The 15703-nt window shown below is 42.6% G+C and overlaps 1 protein-coding gene across 7 annotated transcripts in view; it reads left to right on the forward strand.

Moving 5' to 3' along the window:
• The window catches only part of TP53BP2 (tumor protein p53 binding protein 2), a 65869-nt gene that overhangs the window by 28911 nt on the left and 21255 nt on the right, over positions 1-15703 (forward strand). For 4 of the 7 annotated variants that reach the window (XM_068940197.1, XM_068940201.1, XM_068940199.1 and 1 more), the window contains 3 exons: positions 8818-8965; positions 13072-13185; positions 15417-15496. In XM_068940197.1, coding sequence (XP_068796298.1) covers positions 8818-8965; positions 13072-13185; positions 15417-15496 — 342 coding nt within the window. Of the gene's footprint in view, positions 1-3128; positions 3147-4532; positions 4548-8468; positions 8626-8817; positions 8966-13071; positions 13186-15416; positions 15497-15703 lie in introns of those variants that run through there. The other 3 variants (XM_068940200.1, XM_068940203.1, XM_009686685.2) reach the window with 3 other exon arrangements.

Here is a 15703-nt window from a genome sequence, read left to right on the forward strand (position 1 = left end):
GGAGCACAGTTCTCAACCATGTCCCAAAAAGCCATGCAAAGCACAGTCCTTCATTGGCCTCCAGCCACCTAGAATGCTAGAAGAGCGGTAACACTTATTCCCCGTGGTGGGGACCTAGGGCTCTCCTGCAGCAGGAGCAGCTTTTCTTTACTTTATTTTGTTTGTTTTTGTACAAATACTGCAAATTGAGATGGGGCAGGCTTAAGTTTGAGTTCACAACCCAGCTCGTTATGCTTGGATGTTGTCTTGGCTTTAGGGTCCTCTCTTAGGTGCAACATGTTGCCGCCCTAAGGAACGGGAGGAGGAGCAATTGTAAGCCCCTTGGTTGTATTGTATATGTTAGACTGTTATCATTTCCCAGAGTATAGTAGCTGTTGTAAGAATTATGTGGTCTTTCGTGTACGTGTGCATGTATGTGTTTGTATGAACTGCTTTCTCCTTGTATACTAAGTGTTCTTAACTCGGTGCTGAACAGAGAAAATGAGGCAGAGTCTGCCAGAAGGGGCACATATCCAAAGACCTGATTCTCCTGTTGTGGACTCCAGGAAGAGGAGGAGCAAACTCCAGCTAGGACACCAACAGTACAAGTCCAAACGTTGCATGTAGACTTATTTTTCTGCCAGTCGGTTTGCATTGAGCCTTTATGCAGTGGCTAACCCTGCACAAGTGGTGTCTCTAAGGAGCCATGACCAAGCATTTTGGGAGAAAGCTTCTGAATGGAGAAAGGGTGGGAGTCCTTGAGGGGACTGTGCGAAGGAGAGAAACTTCTGAGCACGGATGGCAACAGGAATAGACGCATGAACGTGCTGTGGTGTGGCACAATGAGAAGAACATCTTTGGGATTTGTTTACCGTGAATTCCTGCAGTTAGTTAACTGAATTGATGTAAACCCACATAGGGATTCAGATTTGAACTGAACAAGCTATGCATGATGTGTCAGCGAAAGCAAATGCTCACTAAAGGACTGTAGTTTCTAAACATGTTATTTGAACCAGTGTAGTCTGTATCTCTTTAAAAACCTGACCCGTATCTTTTAGAACGTTTCCTTATGCTGAATGCTGATGTTGCAATAAATACCAGCAGTGCGGAAGTATATATGTAGCTTTAAATGCCACCCTTGATCTGAGACATCCTTGTCTTCAATGCCAGTTGGTAAATCAGCCGAGGAGTGTGGAGTGCATAGGAGTGCGGCGCTCCTGTTTTTAGTATTCATCCAGAATAGTCAGCTTTATTTGCCCAGATCTTTCGGACGTCCGGCTTTCGGTAGACGTGAATTTTTTGCTCGGTTGTATGAGGAAGACTGAAGAGAAATGCTAAGTCGGAGAAATGTAACTTGGATTCAAAGTAAATGCCTTAGTTTGGAAAGATCTTTTCTTAATGGCCTTGTGGCTACGTCCTCCCTCCTTCAGCAGGGTATTAGATCAGGAAGTAGGAGGGTTACAAACCTAGTTTCGTTAATTTCAGGTGGTAACTGTATTTGGCAAGAACTCAAAGACTGTTTTCCTAGAAATCTTCAGGTTTCCCTAACGATCGTTCAGGTGCAGGCCTGATGGTGAGATGAAGTATGGCAGCGACTGATGTTTGTGCTATAGCGTTTGCCCAATTACCAAAAGCAGATGGCTTTCATTCTGCTCTCTCTGTGCTTAAAAAAAAAAAAAAAAAAAAGGGGGGGGGGGGGAAGCTGCCTCTTTGCTGTTTCCCACTTTCTTCCCCCATCAGAAGTCCACAGAGAAGTACGTTATTTTTTAAGTCCTAGGAAAAGAGATGTTTTTACCAAAGGTAAAGTACAAATACATAGTATACTTATCTATACAAGCAGTAGCTTACCATGCCTTTGGGAGTAAAGGCTGAGGGGTCTGTGTTCTCCTGTGATACAATTAAAAGGGAAAAGGGCTGTTCTTTATATAGACTGGGAATAATCTTAACAATTCCACGGTACTTCCTACTTTACTCCACCTACCTTGCGTCATAACTTCCTTTCTCATGTTTATGGCAAAAAGCCGGTACAGTATAAACCGAGTAGCGCACGCGGTGGATGAGACGGAAAGAACCTGACTCCATCTAGTCAGGTGGGGCTGCAGGTAAATAAATACAGGCTACAGGTAAATATTAAACGTGACTCTGCGTTTCTGTTGAAGCTCACTGCATTGAACAGCTGAATATGAAAAGAGTCGGTGATAACAATCATCCTCTGCCCTTGTCTTCTAGTAAGTCTATTCTATAATCCTTTGCTTACCTTGATCTTTTGCGTACCTGAATCTTTAGGTGCGATAGGTGAGCGTGCTGCCTCCTGAAGGGCTGTTTTAAGGTTCTGGGGAGCGTGGGGTGAAGGAGTCGCAGACGCGCTTTATTGCTGAGGTGTACGTCACGGTACGTGGAGAGCTGTAACTGCGAACCAGCTCGGAGCACGGTTTATCACAGCCGTGAAAAGCTGCTGTTGTGCAGGGCCGTCTTCTCTTGTTTAGAAAGTTGCATCAAGTCAGCAAAAACATCTGTTCTAGCAGCTGATTTCTTCGAGGTTGTCTAGGAAGGCGCAGCATCAGGGTTCCCGCTAGGTAAGGTGTAATACTTTCGTTTAAAACCCTTTGTTTAAAGGGATTTTGTATTTATCAGAAAACGTTCGCTCGTGGTAAGAACTTTGGGTATCAGGTCTGTGGGTGGAAGCAGTTATTTCTCGTTGCTGTCATCTGTACTTGAAATTTAATAGTTAATCTATTCATTCTGAAAATGGTATGTTGCTAGTTTTTTAACTAACTAAAATTAACTTCTAAAAATACCTTTTAGTTCAGGATGTAATATTGTAATTCTTCCCCATCCCACACAGCGTTTTTAAAAAAAAAAAAAAAAAAAAAAAAAGCTATTTCACGTCTGAAACAATGGTCTTTCGGTACTGATCTCTATTGCTGCTGTGTAACCATACTGTCTGTGGAAAAGCCATTGAAGGACGTGCTCTGATCCTGTCTCTGGAGGCTTCTCTATTCAGCACATCAGGTGTACATGCTCTCCATGTTGCAGGAAGATGCGGTCCCTATCTGGAAGCGTTTGCAGTCTGATTTAGTAGCTGTAACTCAGACGACACCAGAATATTACTGAAAAACGTTGCATCTTTAACCTTAAGAGTGACTTTTAATGCTTCCCTAAAAATGGTATCAAAGACAATTTGTTATGCCAGTGAAGACCGTTTCTTAGCTATGTTATGGAGATGTATTTAAAAAATAGCACTAGTATTCTGTGATTGAAAGATCTTGGGGCTCGCTCTGAACCCCAGAGAATATGGCATGAGGGTGCAGAATTACGAATTTAGTTCTAAGGCAAGGTAACGAAATGAATCATGGTTTCCAGAGGCGGTATGCTTGTTTGGCTACCAAATACTGCTCTTGCCTCTGTCATCGCAGTGTTGCGTGCTTCGGTTTCACTGTGTTTTTTGTGGGAAACTGCTTGCTTGTGTCAAGACTTACTGGTTATAAACTGCTTTGAAGTTGAAAAATGCTATGTGAATAGATGCCACAGTTTGTCTTGCGTATTGTATGGTAAACAGGAAGAGACTGTATGAGGTTAAGAATTACGCAATTAGTGAAAAACAGGGGTAAGTCACTATTGTCAATGAAATCTCTACTTGCGTATAATATTATATAAGAGACAGAGTCCTGATCCTTACAGGAATACTCTCAAAGCTGAAATGAAGAGTACGTTGTATTTCCATTTTTCCAACGTTTTAGTCAATGACTGAGGTCTCCTGATCCAAGGAAGAGATGATTAGTCTTTGATGTGCAATGATACCCTGGGATGGATGTAAATTGTAATGCGTATGTTTCCTCAGACGTTTAAAACTTGTATTTCAGACAGTTTTGGAAGAAAGGTTTTATTTTTTAATACGACACAGCAGGAGCCAAAATGCAGCGTGGTCGTAGAAACGGGCACTTAGGTAGAGCTCTTTGTTCTCAAATGTTTCAGCTGAAGTTGGAAACTTACTTGCAGATGTTGAGAGGTGTTATGCTCTGTTTAACATCCATGAAACTTTATGAAATGGTCGTGTCACTGAGCTTAACGAGAAATGGGTCAGAGTTGCTGGCAAATGTAAGGATATTTGGAACTGGCATGCAGAGGAGATAGACAGAGGATTATAAACTGGGGTGTGACTTGCTTTAATTGATGCCTTCTCGTGTCCTCCTTTTTTGGTTGCTTTTCTTGCTGTGTTTGCTTCCTGTTCCTGGGCGTGTTGCAGTCCAGACTTAGTGGCTATATTTGGTGGTGATGCATAAATAATATGGCTTGAAACTAAATGATATGTTTCATGTTGAGAGGACTGCGTGTTGTCATTCATACCAATTTGGGTTTTCTGAAGAGTTGTGTCTGAGGTGGCAGGCTTTATTGAGGCTTCTGAAGTCCTCCTGTATGTCCTGTACTCTGCTTTGCTGTTCAGTTGCTTGCAAAACACGCATCACAGTCGTCTTGCAAAAACGGTCTCTTGCTTTAGCTGATGTGTCCTTGGTCCTCCCGTTGATGCCCTTGGTGCCTTCGATCGAAGTGCCTCGTTTGGTGGCTCCGTAAGTGCAAACTTTTATTTTCTAAGCTATACAGCACAGTCAGCTGAAAGCTGTGATGCCGCTTTAGGAGCAGCTTCACCAGATGCACAGCACATCCCTGGTTCCTTGTAAGTATGCCACGCTGCTGGGGTGCTTTCACAGTGTAAAGCTTTTCGATATTTATAAATAGCGAGTACAGCTTGGCGGGAAAAACGATTTGGGGGATTTCTAGCTGCTTTTATACAAAAGCAGAACAATGCAATGTTTTTTTGTATAGTACAGGGAGCCAGCATGGGAGGAGTGGGGAATAGAGCACTTTTTTTTTTTTTTTTAAAAACACCTGAGCAGATTTGTTTAAGTGCTATTGCAACTTCTGGGATCCGATACGGACAAATAAATGGTCTCTAAATTACATCCTTCTTAAAACTTTGTACTGAACACAGACTGAATCGTATTTATCACAGCTGAATCAATGTGCTAGCAGCATCTATCTGTCCAAATAGACGAGGCAAGAACTGTGAGACGCACCAGCAAGCATCATCTCCCAGGGAGAAGCTAACAACCTGGCTAGGGAGCCAGCTTCTTTTTGATAGTGCTCAGCCTACATGCGGGGTGTCCCTAAAACTCAGCCCTTAGAAGTTTGAGGGAGGGAAAACTCTCAATCCAAGGCTGTATGGAGTTATCAGATGTTTCACTACCTGCCTGGATGCTGTCTTAAGAGAAGTGAAGGATCTGCCTGAGATTGAGGATGGGCGGCGGCGGTGGTGGTGATGTGGTTTTTTTTTGTAGTTGTTAGGTTGTTGTTTGTTTGTTTGTTCTAGTGCTCTTGTGCCTAGCTTGAAAGTGAGTTTCATTTACCTTTTGTGTGTTGTTCCTTCTTTCCTTATTACTTCACGGATACCTACATATAACTGCGTTAACATCTTCAGTTTCAGGGAGGAGGAGAAGACCACTTTACTCTCTAGCTTGAAGTAATCTACAGCATTCAAACTTCTGAACAAGCGCCATGAAAATATTCTTGTTTCTCTTCTCTATTGCTGCTGCATGAAGGTCAACCAGGAATATGAAGTAGCTGGTAGAGCGGTTAGTAGGTGATTAGTAGGTGCATTTGAATTGTCCTCAAGGGAGGATGATTTCTTGGGGTCCCAATGCGAGGTGGTACAAGCCACCGCAGCCACCAGGTGTTACGACCTGTGCCAAGGAGCCGTAGCAGGCTTTGGGTTCACACCAGCTTTTTTACCTTTTCCAGCCTTCTCTGGAGATGCAGAAGTCTCTGCGATGCATGCTCTCTCCTGAGAGCTTCCGCTAGGTTCAGGCATAGCCAGGCAGGAGCAGGCTGCCCCTGGAGTCCTCGCAGATAAGCAGGTGGTGGAGCAGGCAGGAGCAGAATTGCCCCTGAAGCTGAAGGGGAAGTGGAAGAAGGTAATTGTGGAGGTCACATCATCTTTGTAACCCTGTAGTCACTTTAGACTTGTCAGGGGTCAGACTTAGGGGCATGCTTTTTTAGGGAATTTGCATGGAGTTTGGGTTTTCCGCACCTGGAACGTAAGGGGTAGGTTTAATGCAGATACTACCGAGTTTCAGAAATGGCCCCTACTCAGCAGGTTTGAGTGCTCTTGACTTAACGTATTAGTAATTATCCTGAGCGTTCTGGATGGAAATGGCAACTCGTGATCCTTCCTGCGTAGTCGTCTGTGTTGGTAAATCCTAAGGATTAACAGCTGGGGAAAAACAGGCACACTGAGGAGCGAACAGCCCTGCTAGGGTCAAATTAGGTCTGCTTTGTGTATGAAGCCCATGGTTTTTATAATTTTATTCTAATTCTCATCTGTGGGCTTATCTTTTCAAACTAGCAACTCTTGCTGCGGATACAAAGCCTGCACAATTTATTGTCGCTCTGCATACAAGGTTTTACAGCATTACACGTGAAGTATTAATGTTAAAACTGACGTATTTTACATTTCTGTATAACCTTACTCTAAAGCTGTTTGGGAGAGAGTTTTTTATTTTATGCTTTTCTGCCCCAGTTTTTGCGATTAAATGGTGTTTCTACCAGGTTGCATGTGGCATCCCCCCTGCCCAGTATAGAAACACTAAATCTAAAACATAAGACAGCGTTGCGTGACAAAAGATTAAAGCTGAATATCAGAGTTGCTGTTTGGAAAGCTTTGTCTCTTAATTCAGGTCAGTACTTCAGTGCGCTATCTTGTAAACAGCGCAGCGATCGCACCGGCCTTCTCCGTAAGCAGAGTGCGTGGTAAGCTGATCCTACCTGAATGCCTGCAGTCCGGCTCAGGCCCACGCAGGAAAACATACCGTGGAGCGAGCAGCACCAAAACACACTCCCTGCAGCGCGTGGGTGAGCGGCTGGCAGCCTGGCTGCGTGCAGGTGACGCGCGCGCGATGCTCCCGTCGAGGAGCGGGGCCGCTCGATGAACGACAGCCCCGATTCCAGCTAAAAACCTGCGAGCGCTGGGTGTCCCGCGCCATCCGCCTTGCTGCCCCCCTTCTGGTTCCCTGGCCTCGCCTGGTGAGGAACATGAATTTTGCTGCCGCCGCGGCGTTTTAGGTGTTTCTCTCTGTGCCTAGTTCCCTTCCTTGCAAGGATTCCCTAAGGATTACGGGGTTTTTGAGCTCTTTCTGCAGACTTTTTCCCACTCTGTGAGTGAAGGTATTTAGGAGTTTATCAGAAAACGTTGTCTTGGGGAGCTGTGCAAAACCAGAGACCAGAAGCTCCGGCTAGTATTGGTACTAAGTCTGGCGCCATCCCTGGGGCTGAGATGCCGTTCTGAAGCGTTTGTAGTGCCTAAAGTGGGGCAAATACCTGTGCTCTGTATAACAAGGCATTTTGAGCAAAGAGTGGTTTTGAAGCAATTGTTAGAAGAATAAAGGCAGCTCCTCTCACTGGAGCAGAGGGAACCTGGGCATTTGAAAGATGCCTGGAAAAGCTTTGAAGGCTTTAGTGAGCGAACATACGTGCGTTTTTACCGCAGAGGAGGGCGGGAGGCTCATAAAGGAGGGGAGTCACACAATTGTGAAGTGATGGGCAAAATTTCCCTTTGCACTTGCATCAAAGGTGATTCAGCCTGGAGTATTCACACAAAATTACAGAAAAAACACTTGCAGTGATGACTTCTGCTTTCAAATGAGAAGGGTATTTATGTGTCTCTTGCCTTGTTTGACTTGGACCTTTTTTGACCTTTGAAATAAACGGTCATAAAAATCTGTGCCTCTTTTGCCCTCTTTAAAATGAGGACAGACAAGGATTCTCTAGCACTACATTTGAGTCTTCTCCTACAAAAATAGGTTTTCCAGGTGTGCGAAAAAGACTGAATTCTGCAGTGTTTTGCTGAAGCTTCTATTGTTTGAAATGCTTAGTGCGGTAATGGCTTTGTGGAGACGTTTCACTGATTTTTATGGTCCTGGAAATTGTGCATCGGTCAACCAGTTGATACTGAAGTTCAGAGTAGGTCTCGGAAGAAAATAAAAACTAATCTTAGCTAGTTCCTAAACCTTGATGGCGGTTTAATGTTAATAGCGTGCCGCAAAGTGGCTGGTTTTCAGAGACGGCAGTCATCGATGCTTTTTATCAAGGATCAAAGTAAGGCAGCTAGCTTTTAAAATGCACTTTTATAATTGTGGCGGGCGAGATATGAGCAGGAACAACATCCAGCTGTGTAATGTGCTTATATGGAATAATCGAAGCTCAAGGATCCTTCTACAGCTGTGAAACGGAAGCCAAGTAGAATTTAATTGTTTGTGCGTTTTGGGGGGACCTGGTATGCAAACTGGGAAGAGTGAGTCAACTCATGTTTTGAAGAAACCCTCCAATGAAAAGTGTTATGGAAGTGTAAATTACGGGTTTCCACTGTCACTTCCTATATAGTAGGTTCTAGTCTTTCCACAGATCTAATTTGCCTTTGCTTTTCACGATTCAGGATGTTTTTGAACTGTAGGTGACCGTTTCTGCTCCTGTGCCAAATGGCTGCAGTTTGTAGGTGTAGTGAGGTAGAAAGTTCTGGCTCGTGGCCCCAAGAGAGCAGGAAGGAGCAGCAACTCCAGGTTAAAAACAAACCACCCCACCAACAGCACAATTTAGGTGAGCAGAAAGTTACTTGCTGGTACCTTAAAAGGAAACTTGGTTTTGTTTTGGACTTGTGCATGCGCCATGGTTCGTGACGAGCGATGCGATGATGTCGCAAATCACGCGTTTGACGAGAGGGTTGCCCTGGATGTGCAGTCTGGTTTGGTGCTGTAAGGTAACCCGTGCTGTTGCCCTTATCTTTTTCAGATGTTTCTGACGGTGTACCTTAGTAACAACGAACAGCACTTCACCGAGGTGCCGGTCACCCCGGAAACAACCTGCAGGGATGTGGTGGAGCTGTGCAAAGAGCCCGGCGAGAGCGAGTGCCACCTGGCTGAAGTGTGGTGCGGCTCAGGTATGTTAGACGCACCTTGTGAGCTGTTGGACGCTCACTGTTTTAACATGCGGCGCCCAGAGAGCTGACAGGCGTGGTCCTGTCCCAAAGGGTTTCTGCCTTTTGTTAATCTCTTCATCGGATTTGCTGTATAATAATGCGTGTGCAGACAGACGCGCACAAACGCAAACTGGTTAAAAGCAAAAGAAGCAAAGTCGGGCATTGAGATGTTCTTGTGCATGTGCAGCCTCCTCACTGACTTATGCAAACTGGAGGATGTGGAGGATTTCTTCCTTCCCCTTCTCCTCACAGTGGAGAGGTTCCCCGATGGTTTTGTGCGTTTGCTTGTTTGCAGTGATCATGTGTCAGTAATTCTGTGACAAGCAGGCAGGATCTTCTCCTAAATCCCACCTCCGTTTTCAGCTGCAATAGCAATGGACAACTTTTTTCCTGATTACACCTCTGTTGTTCAGGAAAGTGTTAATTTGGCCAAACTGGAGTTTGTAAGGGGAGGGAGCGTTACAGTCATTAGTAGAAGTTATCTGATAGAAAGTGCTCTAGAGAAGGTCTGTGGAGGCTGGGGAGGAAAGAGACAAGACAGAGGACAGCAAGAGTAGTTTCTGTCTTTTAAGGTAGTAGAAGAGGGTTTTGTGTATATGGTGGGTTGTGGCTTTCCTCGCCCACAGCGTCCTTGCTAGTTTTGTCCTGGAAGTGCAGATCTGCCTAGCTTGCAGGGCTCTCCTGGAGCTGGGGAGTGTGTCAGTAAGTGAATCCAGAGCTAAGTTAAGACTAACTTTCATCCCTTACATGGGAAGGGACTCGTGACTTTTCTGTCTCCATAGCATTCGTTAGATACTGGTAGCCATCCGGAGGTGTAGTAAAGATTAGTCACTGAGAAAATCTTAAACCATGAGGGGAAAAAAAAAAAAAAGGTAATTGCTCCAGCTATCTTGAGAAGCTCAAGATCCAACTCCCTCTAAATCAACACAATACCAAAGTCTAGAGCGATAGACAAGTAAAATAAGGGTTTTGGTGTATGTCGTAGCCTTAACTTCTGAATTCATCGTTAGCCTTAGCCCCGCTCCCTATTACATAGCACAGGTTGTGATGGTAAGGGATGGAGTCCTCCTGCAATTATCAGATTTGGACCCCTGCTAAAGGCTGGGAAGCTCCTCTCCTTGTTTTCCCTGAACCCAGATTCTTGATCAGCTTTTAAGGTGTTTGCGTAGAGTATGCTGGAAATGGCAGTGTGTTTGTCCTTAAATCAAGGAAGAGCACCTGCACCAAGACACAAGCAGAGTTTGCCAATGCTCTGCTGTGCAAGTGGTCCTATTAAGCTAAAAAGGGCACTTCTGGGTAAGTGGGACCATCTAATATAATGAGTTTTATTTATAAAATCAGGTTGTCAGTGTCTGCCATGCTCTAGGAAGAGATGTAGGAAAATAATCTGAATATAGAAACATAAAGTGAAGCAGTGACTCTCTTCTGAGAAGATTACTCTTGGTAAAGACTTCCTGAGATACCACGAGAATGAGCTACCTAAATGTTGTTTGCACAGCTGTCATCGTAAGACAAAGAAAATCAGTGTCTATAGTCTGTTTGTACAGCAAAAGTATTGAAACTTCTTTTAGAAACCAAATTATTCTTGTTCCCTTCACTGATTCTCTCATATTTACTAATAGTATACTTTCAAATACAGGTACTGGTGTGTGTGCAAAACTGTCTGTAGTTTCAAATTATACTCAGTAGCATAAAATACAGTAGTCTCAAATCATGTGAGATTAAAAGACTTGCGTTCAGGGTGAAGTATATGCATATTGTTTTAGATCAAGTATATCCCTTCCTAAGCAGTCTGCGCAACATCCAGTAGCAACCATGTGCAGAATAAGTTTTCATGTATGTTTTGGGCTTATTCCTTTGGGAAAAATACACTTAGCTTTATGTAACTTCATTTTAGATGACAGCAAAGTACACTATCTTGTTTTACCAAGATACCTCTTGTGGGTTTTTTGTTTTTTTACCCTGGACAAGTTTAATTTATTTTAAAGTAAACGTGGAGCATGCGAGCCTTGCTTCTGTGATAGAAACAAAAGCTGTCGGATGTATATTTACAAATTAGTTCTCTGACTTGAGTTATTGAGATTCTTCTTGGATAGTTTGTCTCTCTTTCCTTTTCTGACCCTCGTTTAGGAATCTTAGCTTCTGTTGTCAGACCTTATTAAATGTACTTTGAAGGATTGCCGGAAGCAGACTTGAGGCACTGTGCTCCGTGAAGGGTGCAATTTTATTATTCTCCTTGTCTTCCCAGGTTTGCATGAAATTTGAGGCATCTCAGGACAAGCTTTCTTGATCTTCTTATTGTCATCAGAATTCTTTCTGCTAGATGACTGCCTTGACCAGGGAAAGCAGTCAAAAAGTGTGTTTGTGTATAGAATTTTTTTTAATTTTTCTTTTAAAGACAGAGATAGGGAATAAAAAGGTAAAGCCTGATAGGTTGTCTTTTCTTCTTGAGCTTTTCAGATGTAGTTTTGTTTGGTATCTGAACATCTTCTTGACCTTTCTTTGAAGTCACTGGGAGGTGTTGACAGAATCTTTGTGTAAAGGGCATCTTCCTTGAGTTTCAGTTGAGCCTAGCTGCTGCAAATCTGTCTCATAAGCCTGTTGTCAAATTCCCATCTTAAAGAATACACAGCGGTACTGTTGGGGTGTGGGGTGGTTTTTGTTTTTTTTTTTGAATTAGGGTTTAGCAGATGAAGAGCTTTTTTAGCTGTCTAGACAAGTAACTGCCGAGAGACTGCTTTTTCTGTAACAGTGACCTACTTGCTTATTCTGTAAAGCTAATCTCTTTTGACAGTAACTCCAGAAATTTTCCTTCCTAGATTGCTTTAGCACAGCTGCAGCGTTTTCTTTTAAAGAAACCCTTTTATGTTGAAAAAGCTTTTCACATGCTGAAAACGTATGTTAGTGGCTCCTCTTCCTATGGAGCTAAAAACGTTTATACTTAACGTCAACAATTTTTTTCCCTGAAATGATTATTCCGTATTAAGATTGTTGCTTTGAGAGAGTCTTTGTTGAATATGAATGAAGTCCTCTGATTTCTTTCTTTTCTTTCTTTTTTTTTTCCTTGCCTAACTAATGAAATAACCATCAAAACTGATATTGGGACAAATGGAGCTAATACAGAAGTGGTGGTACTTAATTTCACTCTTTGTCTGCTTATCTTTATTTCGCAGGCCAGGAATAATATCTTTTGCTTCTCTGGTACCCAGTGCAAACGGACCCTAAACCTGATCATGAGTTTCAGATGCTGTCATAAAATCTTATGACAGTATCTTGACTACATATACTTGACTTACTATAATATCTGGCTACATAATTACCATCACTTTTCCCGTAGGCATAAAAATGTACGGTAGACTATCTAGCCTAGCAAAAGGAATCGCTTGTGTGTAAAGATTTAAAGGCCCATAAGTAATTCTAATTATATCAGAGTATTTTGTACTTCCACCCGAGTCTGACGGCAAGGGCTGCAGTCAAGCATGTCATCACGTTCTTTAGGAATTATTAAGGGAAGAAATCCTCTTCTCTGAGAGCTCCTTTTTGCATCTCTCTCATCCTAATTCTCGCTGGAGTAAGAAATAAAAAGTTCCTTGTAGTAACTGGGGCAGAGGAGTTCTTGGGGAGGGGGGAGCCGCTGAGAAGTAAGTTCGTCTGAGGTACCACAGAAGCGGAGCGAAAAGCACACCGGTTTTGTCCCTGCAGTGGTGACTCGTATGATTTGCGAAGACGATACTAAGGCACTAGAGGCAAAAGCTCTGAATTGCCTGTTGGGTGCCCCTTGGGCTGTGATGGTGCCCCAGGTTCTGTCTTCGGGGGAAGACTTTTAAAGGGTTGTGTTTGCTTTTCAGAGGTGTTTGTTCACTTTCAGAGAAACAGCGTGTACCACTCTGCTTCTAAGGGAAAGGTAAAAATGCCTTGGTTGAGGGGAAGGGTTAGGCACACGTATCGCATCAGAGCGGTGGCAGGAGTTCAATGAACAGATAATGGTTTGGTTTGTTTCGGTACGTGCCGTGGCTTTACAGGGAGGTGATAGTCAACTTACTGTGCCTGGCTTTTTGCCTTTTCAGAGCGTCCCGTAGCTGATAATGAGCGGATGCTGGATATCCTGCAGCGCTTCGGGATGCAGAGAAGCGAGGTTCGTTTCTTTCTCCGACACGAGCGCTCTCCCTCTCGGGAAGCAGGTAGGTGATGATCTCAGCTGGTTAATTCATCTATGTAAGTTAAGTTTAATTTCATTCCCCAAGGTTAACGAGCCAGACTGCATATAACATATTAATGTTGGTAGTCAGTATGGCATTGCAGCGGTTTGTTTTTGGTCTGAGCGTTCGTTTTCTTATGACTAAAGAACAGGATTAAAAGGAAACTGTGGTTGCTAAGTCCTCTTCTTTGAACCATTGTTCATTTTAGCGGAGAAGCTTTGTCCTCACTTGCCAGATCTGGGAGCATTAAATCAGAGTTGAAACTTTTGCAGCTTTCTAGAGTTGATCATCACTACAGCATCCAAGGGCACCCCGTGTTACATGGATTAGTCAGAGCTAAATATCAAGAAGCCTTTGGTCTTCTAATAAGGAATATATAATCTCTTTTTTAAAATCTGGTACAAGATCCGGACAAGCTGTTGTCCAGTAATGTAATTTATTATGTGAGCTTAGTATGTTTCACCTGGGTAATATTTGACTAGGGGTGATAAACGTAGCATACTTGGCATATAGATAGAGGTCTTCCCTGTTTCTCCCACAGTCTGCCCATTTATATTAGTTACAGTAACGCAATTTAAAAGACTGTATCTCTGACTCTCTGAAAATGTGGTATCACTGTATTGTTAATCTAAAGAACATGATTCTGTGTGTTCTCTTAAGAACTTTCTCTTTTTTTGCTTTGCACGGTTTTCCCGCACATTCCATATTAATCTTTTCAGCTGAATCCTTAAGACGTTTACCTTTAAATCAATCTATTGGGTTCTTCTCTCTCCCCTTTTCTTATTTTGGTCTTCAGTAATCTTCCTCTGTCTTAGAAATATTGCAGTTGTGTTAAGCAAGTGTTGTATCCAGTGTATTACAGAATGGTTAAGCATATCTTGACATTTGAATTGTATAATCTTGATAGAATGACTTTCTGAAAAGTTAAAGCTGTACCACTTCTATCTCCTAAGGATCTTATTGTGCGGTTTAGTTGTCAGGGTGTAATTTTTGAAGGCCGAGGGTACTCGGTGCTCATAATAGAAGGTTTATTGACACTTTATTGGCCGTAACTCAGCTAAGCAATATGTTTGAGGAGGAGCGAATGAATAGGTAGGAGCTCTGCGATATTTATTAGTCTTGCAGGAGCGTACTCCTGAAATAGATATCTTGCTAATGGGAAAAAAGCTAATAAAGATGGCTTCGTCCTATAGTTCATGTGTCTTACAGGGAAATGAGTCAGCTTGGTATTTGGCACCTGAACAGTGTTTGTACATAGTTTGGTGGAAATATTTAAGTAGGATTCTAGTTAAGTAGCATCTTTACTGTCAGATGGACTGTTAGGAAGAAAATGTTTTTGTAGTATTAAACTTTACACTGTGTGAAAATAATCAGCTATAGATTAAATGATGCATCTTTCATGATCGGTGATTAACCTTTAACTGTTGTTATTCGTATTCTCAGTGAGACAGTTGACAAAGGCACATCAGAACTTCTAGATGCTAGTTTTGAGATACTCTGTTTGGTCTGAATGCTTCTCTGTGAATTACCTAGACGTTTTTGTGCCCTTTACCGAGGGGAACAAGGTTTCTTAATTGTGTATCTGTAATGCAGACTTACCGAGAGCCTGTTGACCAAGGGAGAAACATTGAAACAGCCTACTGTTGGTTGAGTTTTTTCCTGTTTGTCAGTTTTTAAGCAGTATTATCTTTTAAAATAAACGTTGACCTCACTCAGATAAAGTTTTTTTTTGGGAAGTAGAGACAAAGCTACTTACATATCCAAGCTTGTTTGTGAAACGTTGAACTTTTTCATGAAGTCATCACAACTAACTTCTTATACACTGTCACTGAGTAAAATCATGAAAGAGAAACTTTGTTATTCACGGTAATAGAATGAAATTTTAGCAAGGCTATTTTGTCATTTCAGTAAGTGTGACTCCTACATTAGTATTGATGACTTTGCTTCTTGATTAGAAGCAAAATAAAGGGTATTTTGTAATCCAGTCCACAGTGCGCAAGGTTAACGAGGCTGTTGTAGAGCAGCCTCTTCATAAAGATATCTGTCTTCCGTTAAGCTTATCTTAGCGATAAGAGCATGGGAAGAGCAGATGTTTAGATTCTAAACAGAAAACGGTTGTATTCTTTCTCTTTCCTGCTGAATGTTATGTCTAAAGGGATAAGAAAAATCCTAAAATGTATTACCATCTTTGACTGTCCTGTATTTCTGTCCAGGGAGTGGCCAAAGGTCTCAAGAGCCAGCCTTAAAAAGGAATGGTGTGAAAGTGCCTGGTGATCGAAGAATAGAGAATGGAGTAAGTGCTTGGTGTAACAGCCAGTGCAGCTAAAGCAGAGACTTCCCTTCCTTAGAGATCTTGGTGCAAATCGCAGCCTGGAAACCAAGAGGCGAAATTGGAGAGGTTTCTAATGACTGCTCTGGAATTGTCACAAAGCCACTTTAACAATTGTCACCCTTTCCTTCAGTTCTTAAGATCTGTCTAAGATATTCAGAGAGCAGCTGC

The sequence above is a fragment of the Struthio camelus genome, chromosome 3, assembly GCF_040807025.1.
Source record: "Struthio camelus isolate bStrCam1 chromosome 3, bStrCam1.hap1, whole genome shotgun sequence".
Classification (NCBI taxonomy): Eukaryota; Metazoa; Chordata; class Aves; order Struthioniformes; family Struthionidae; genus Struthio; species Struthio camelus.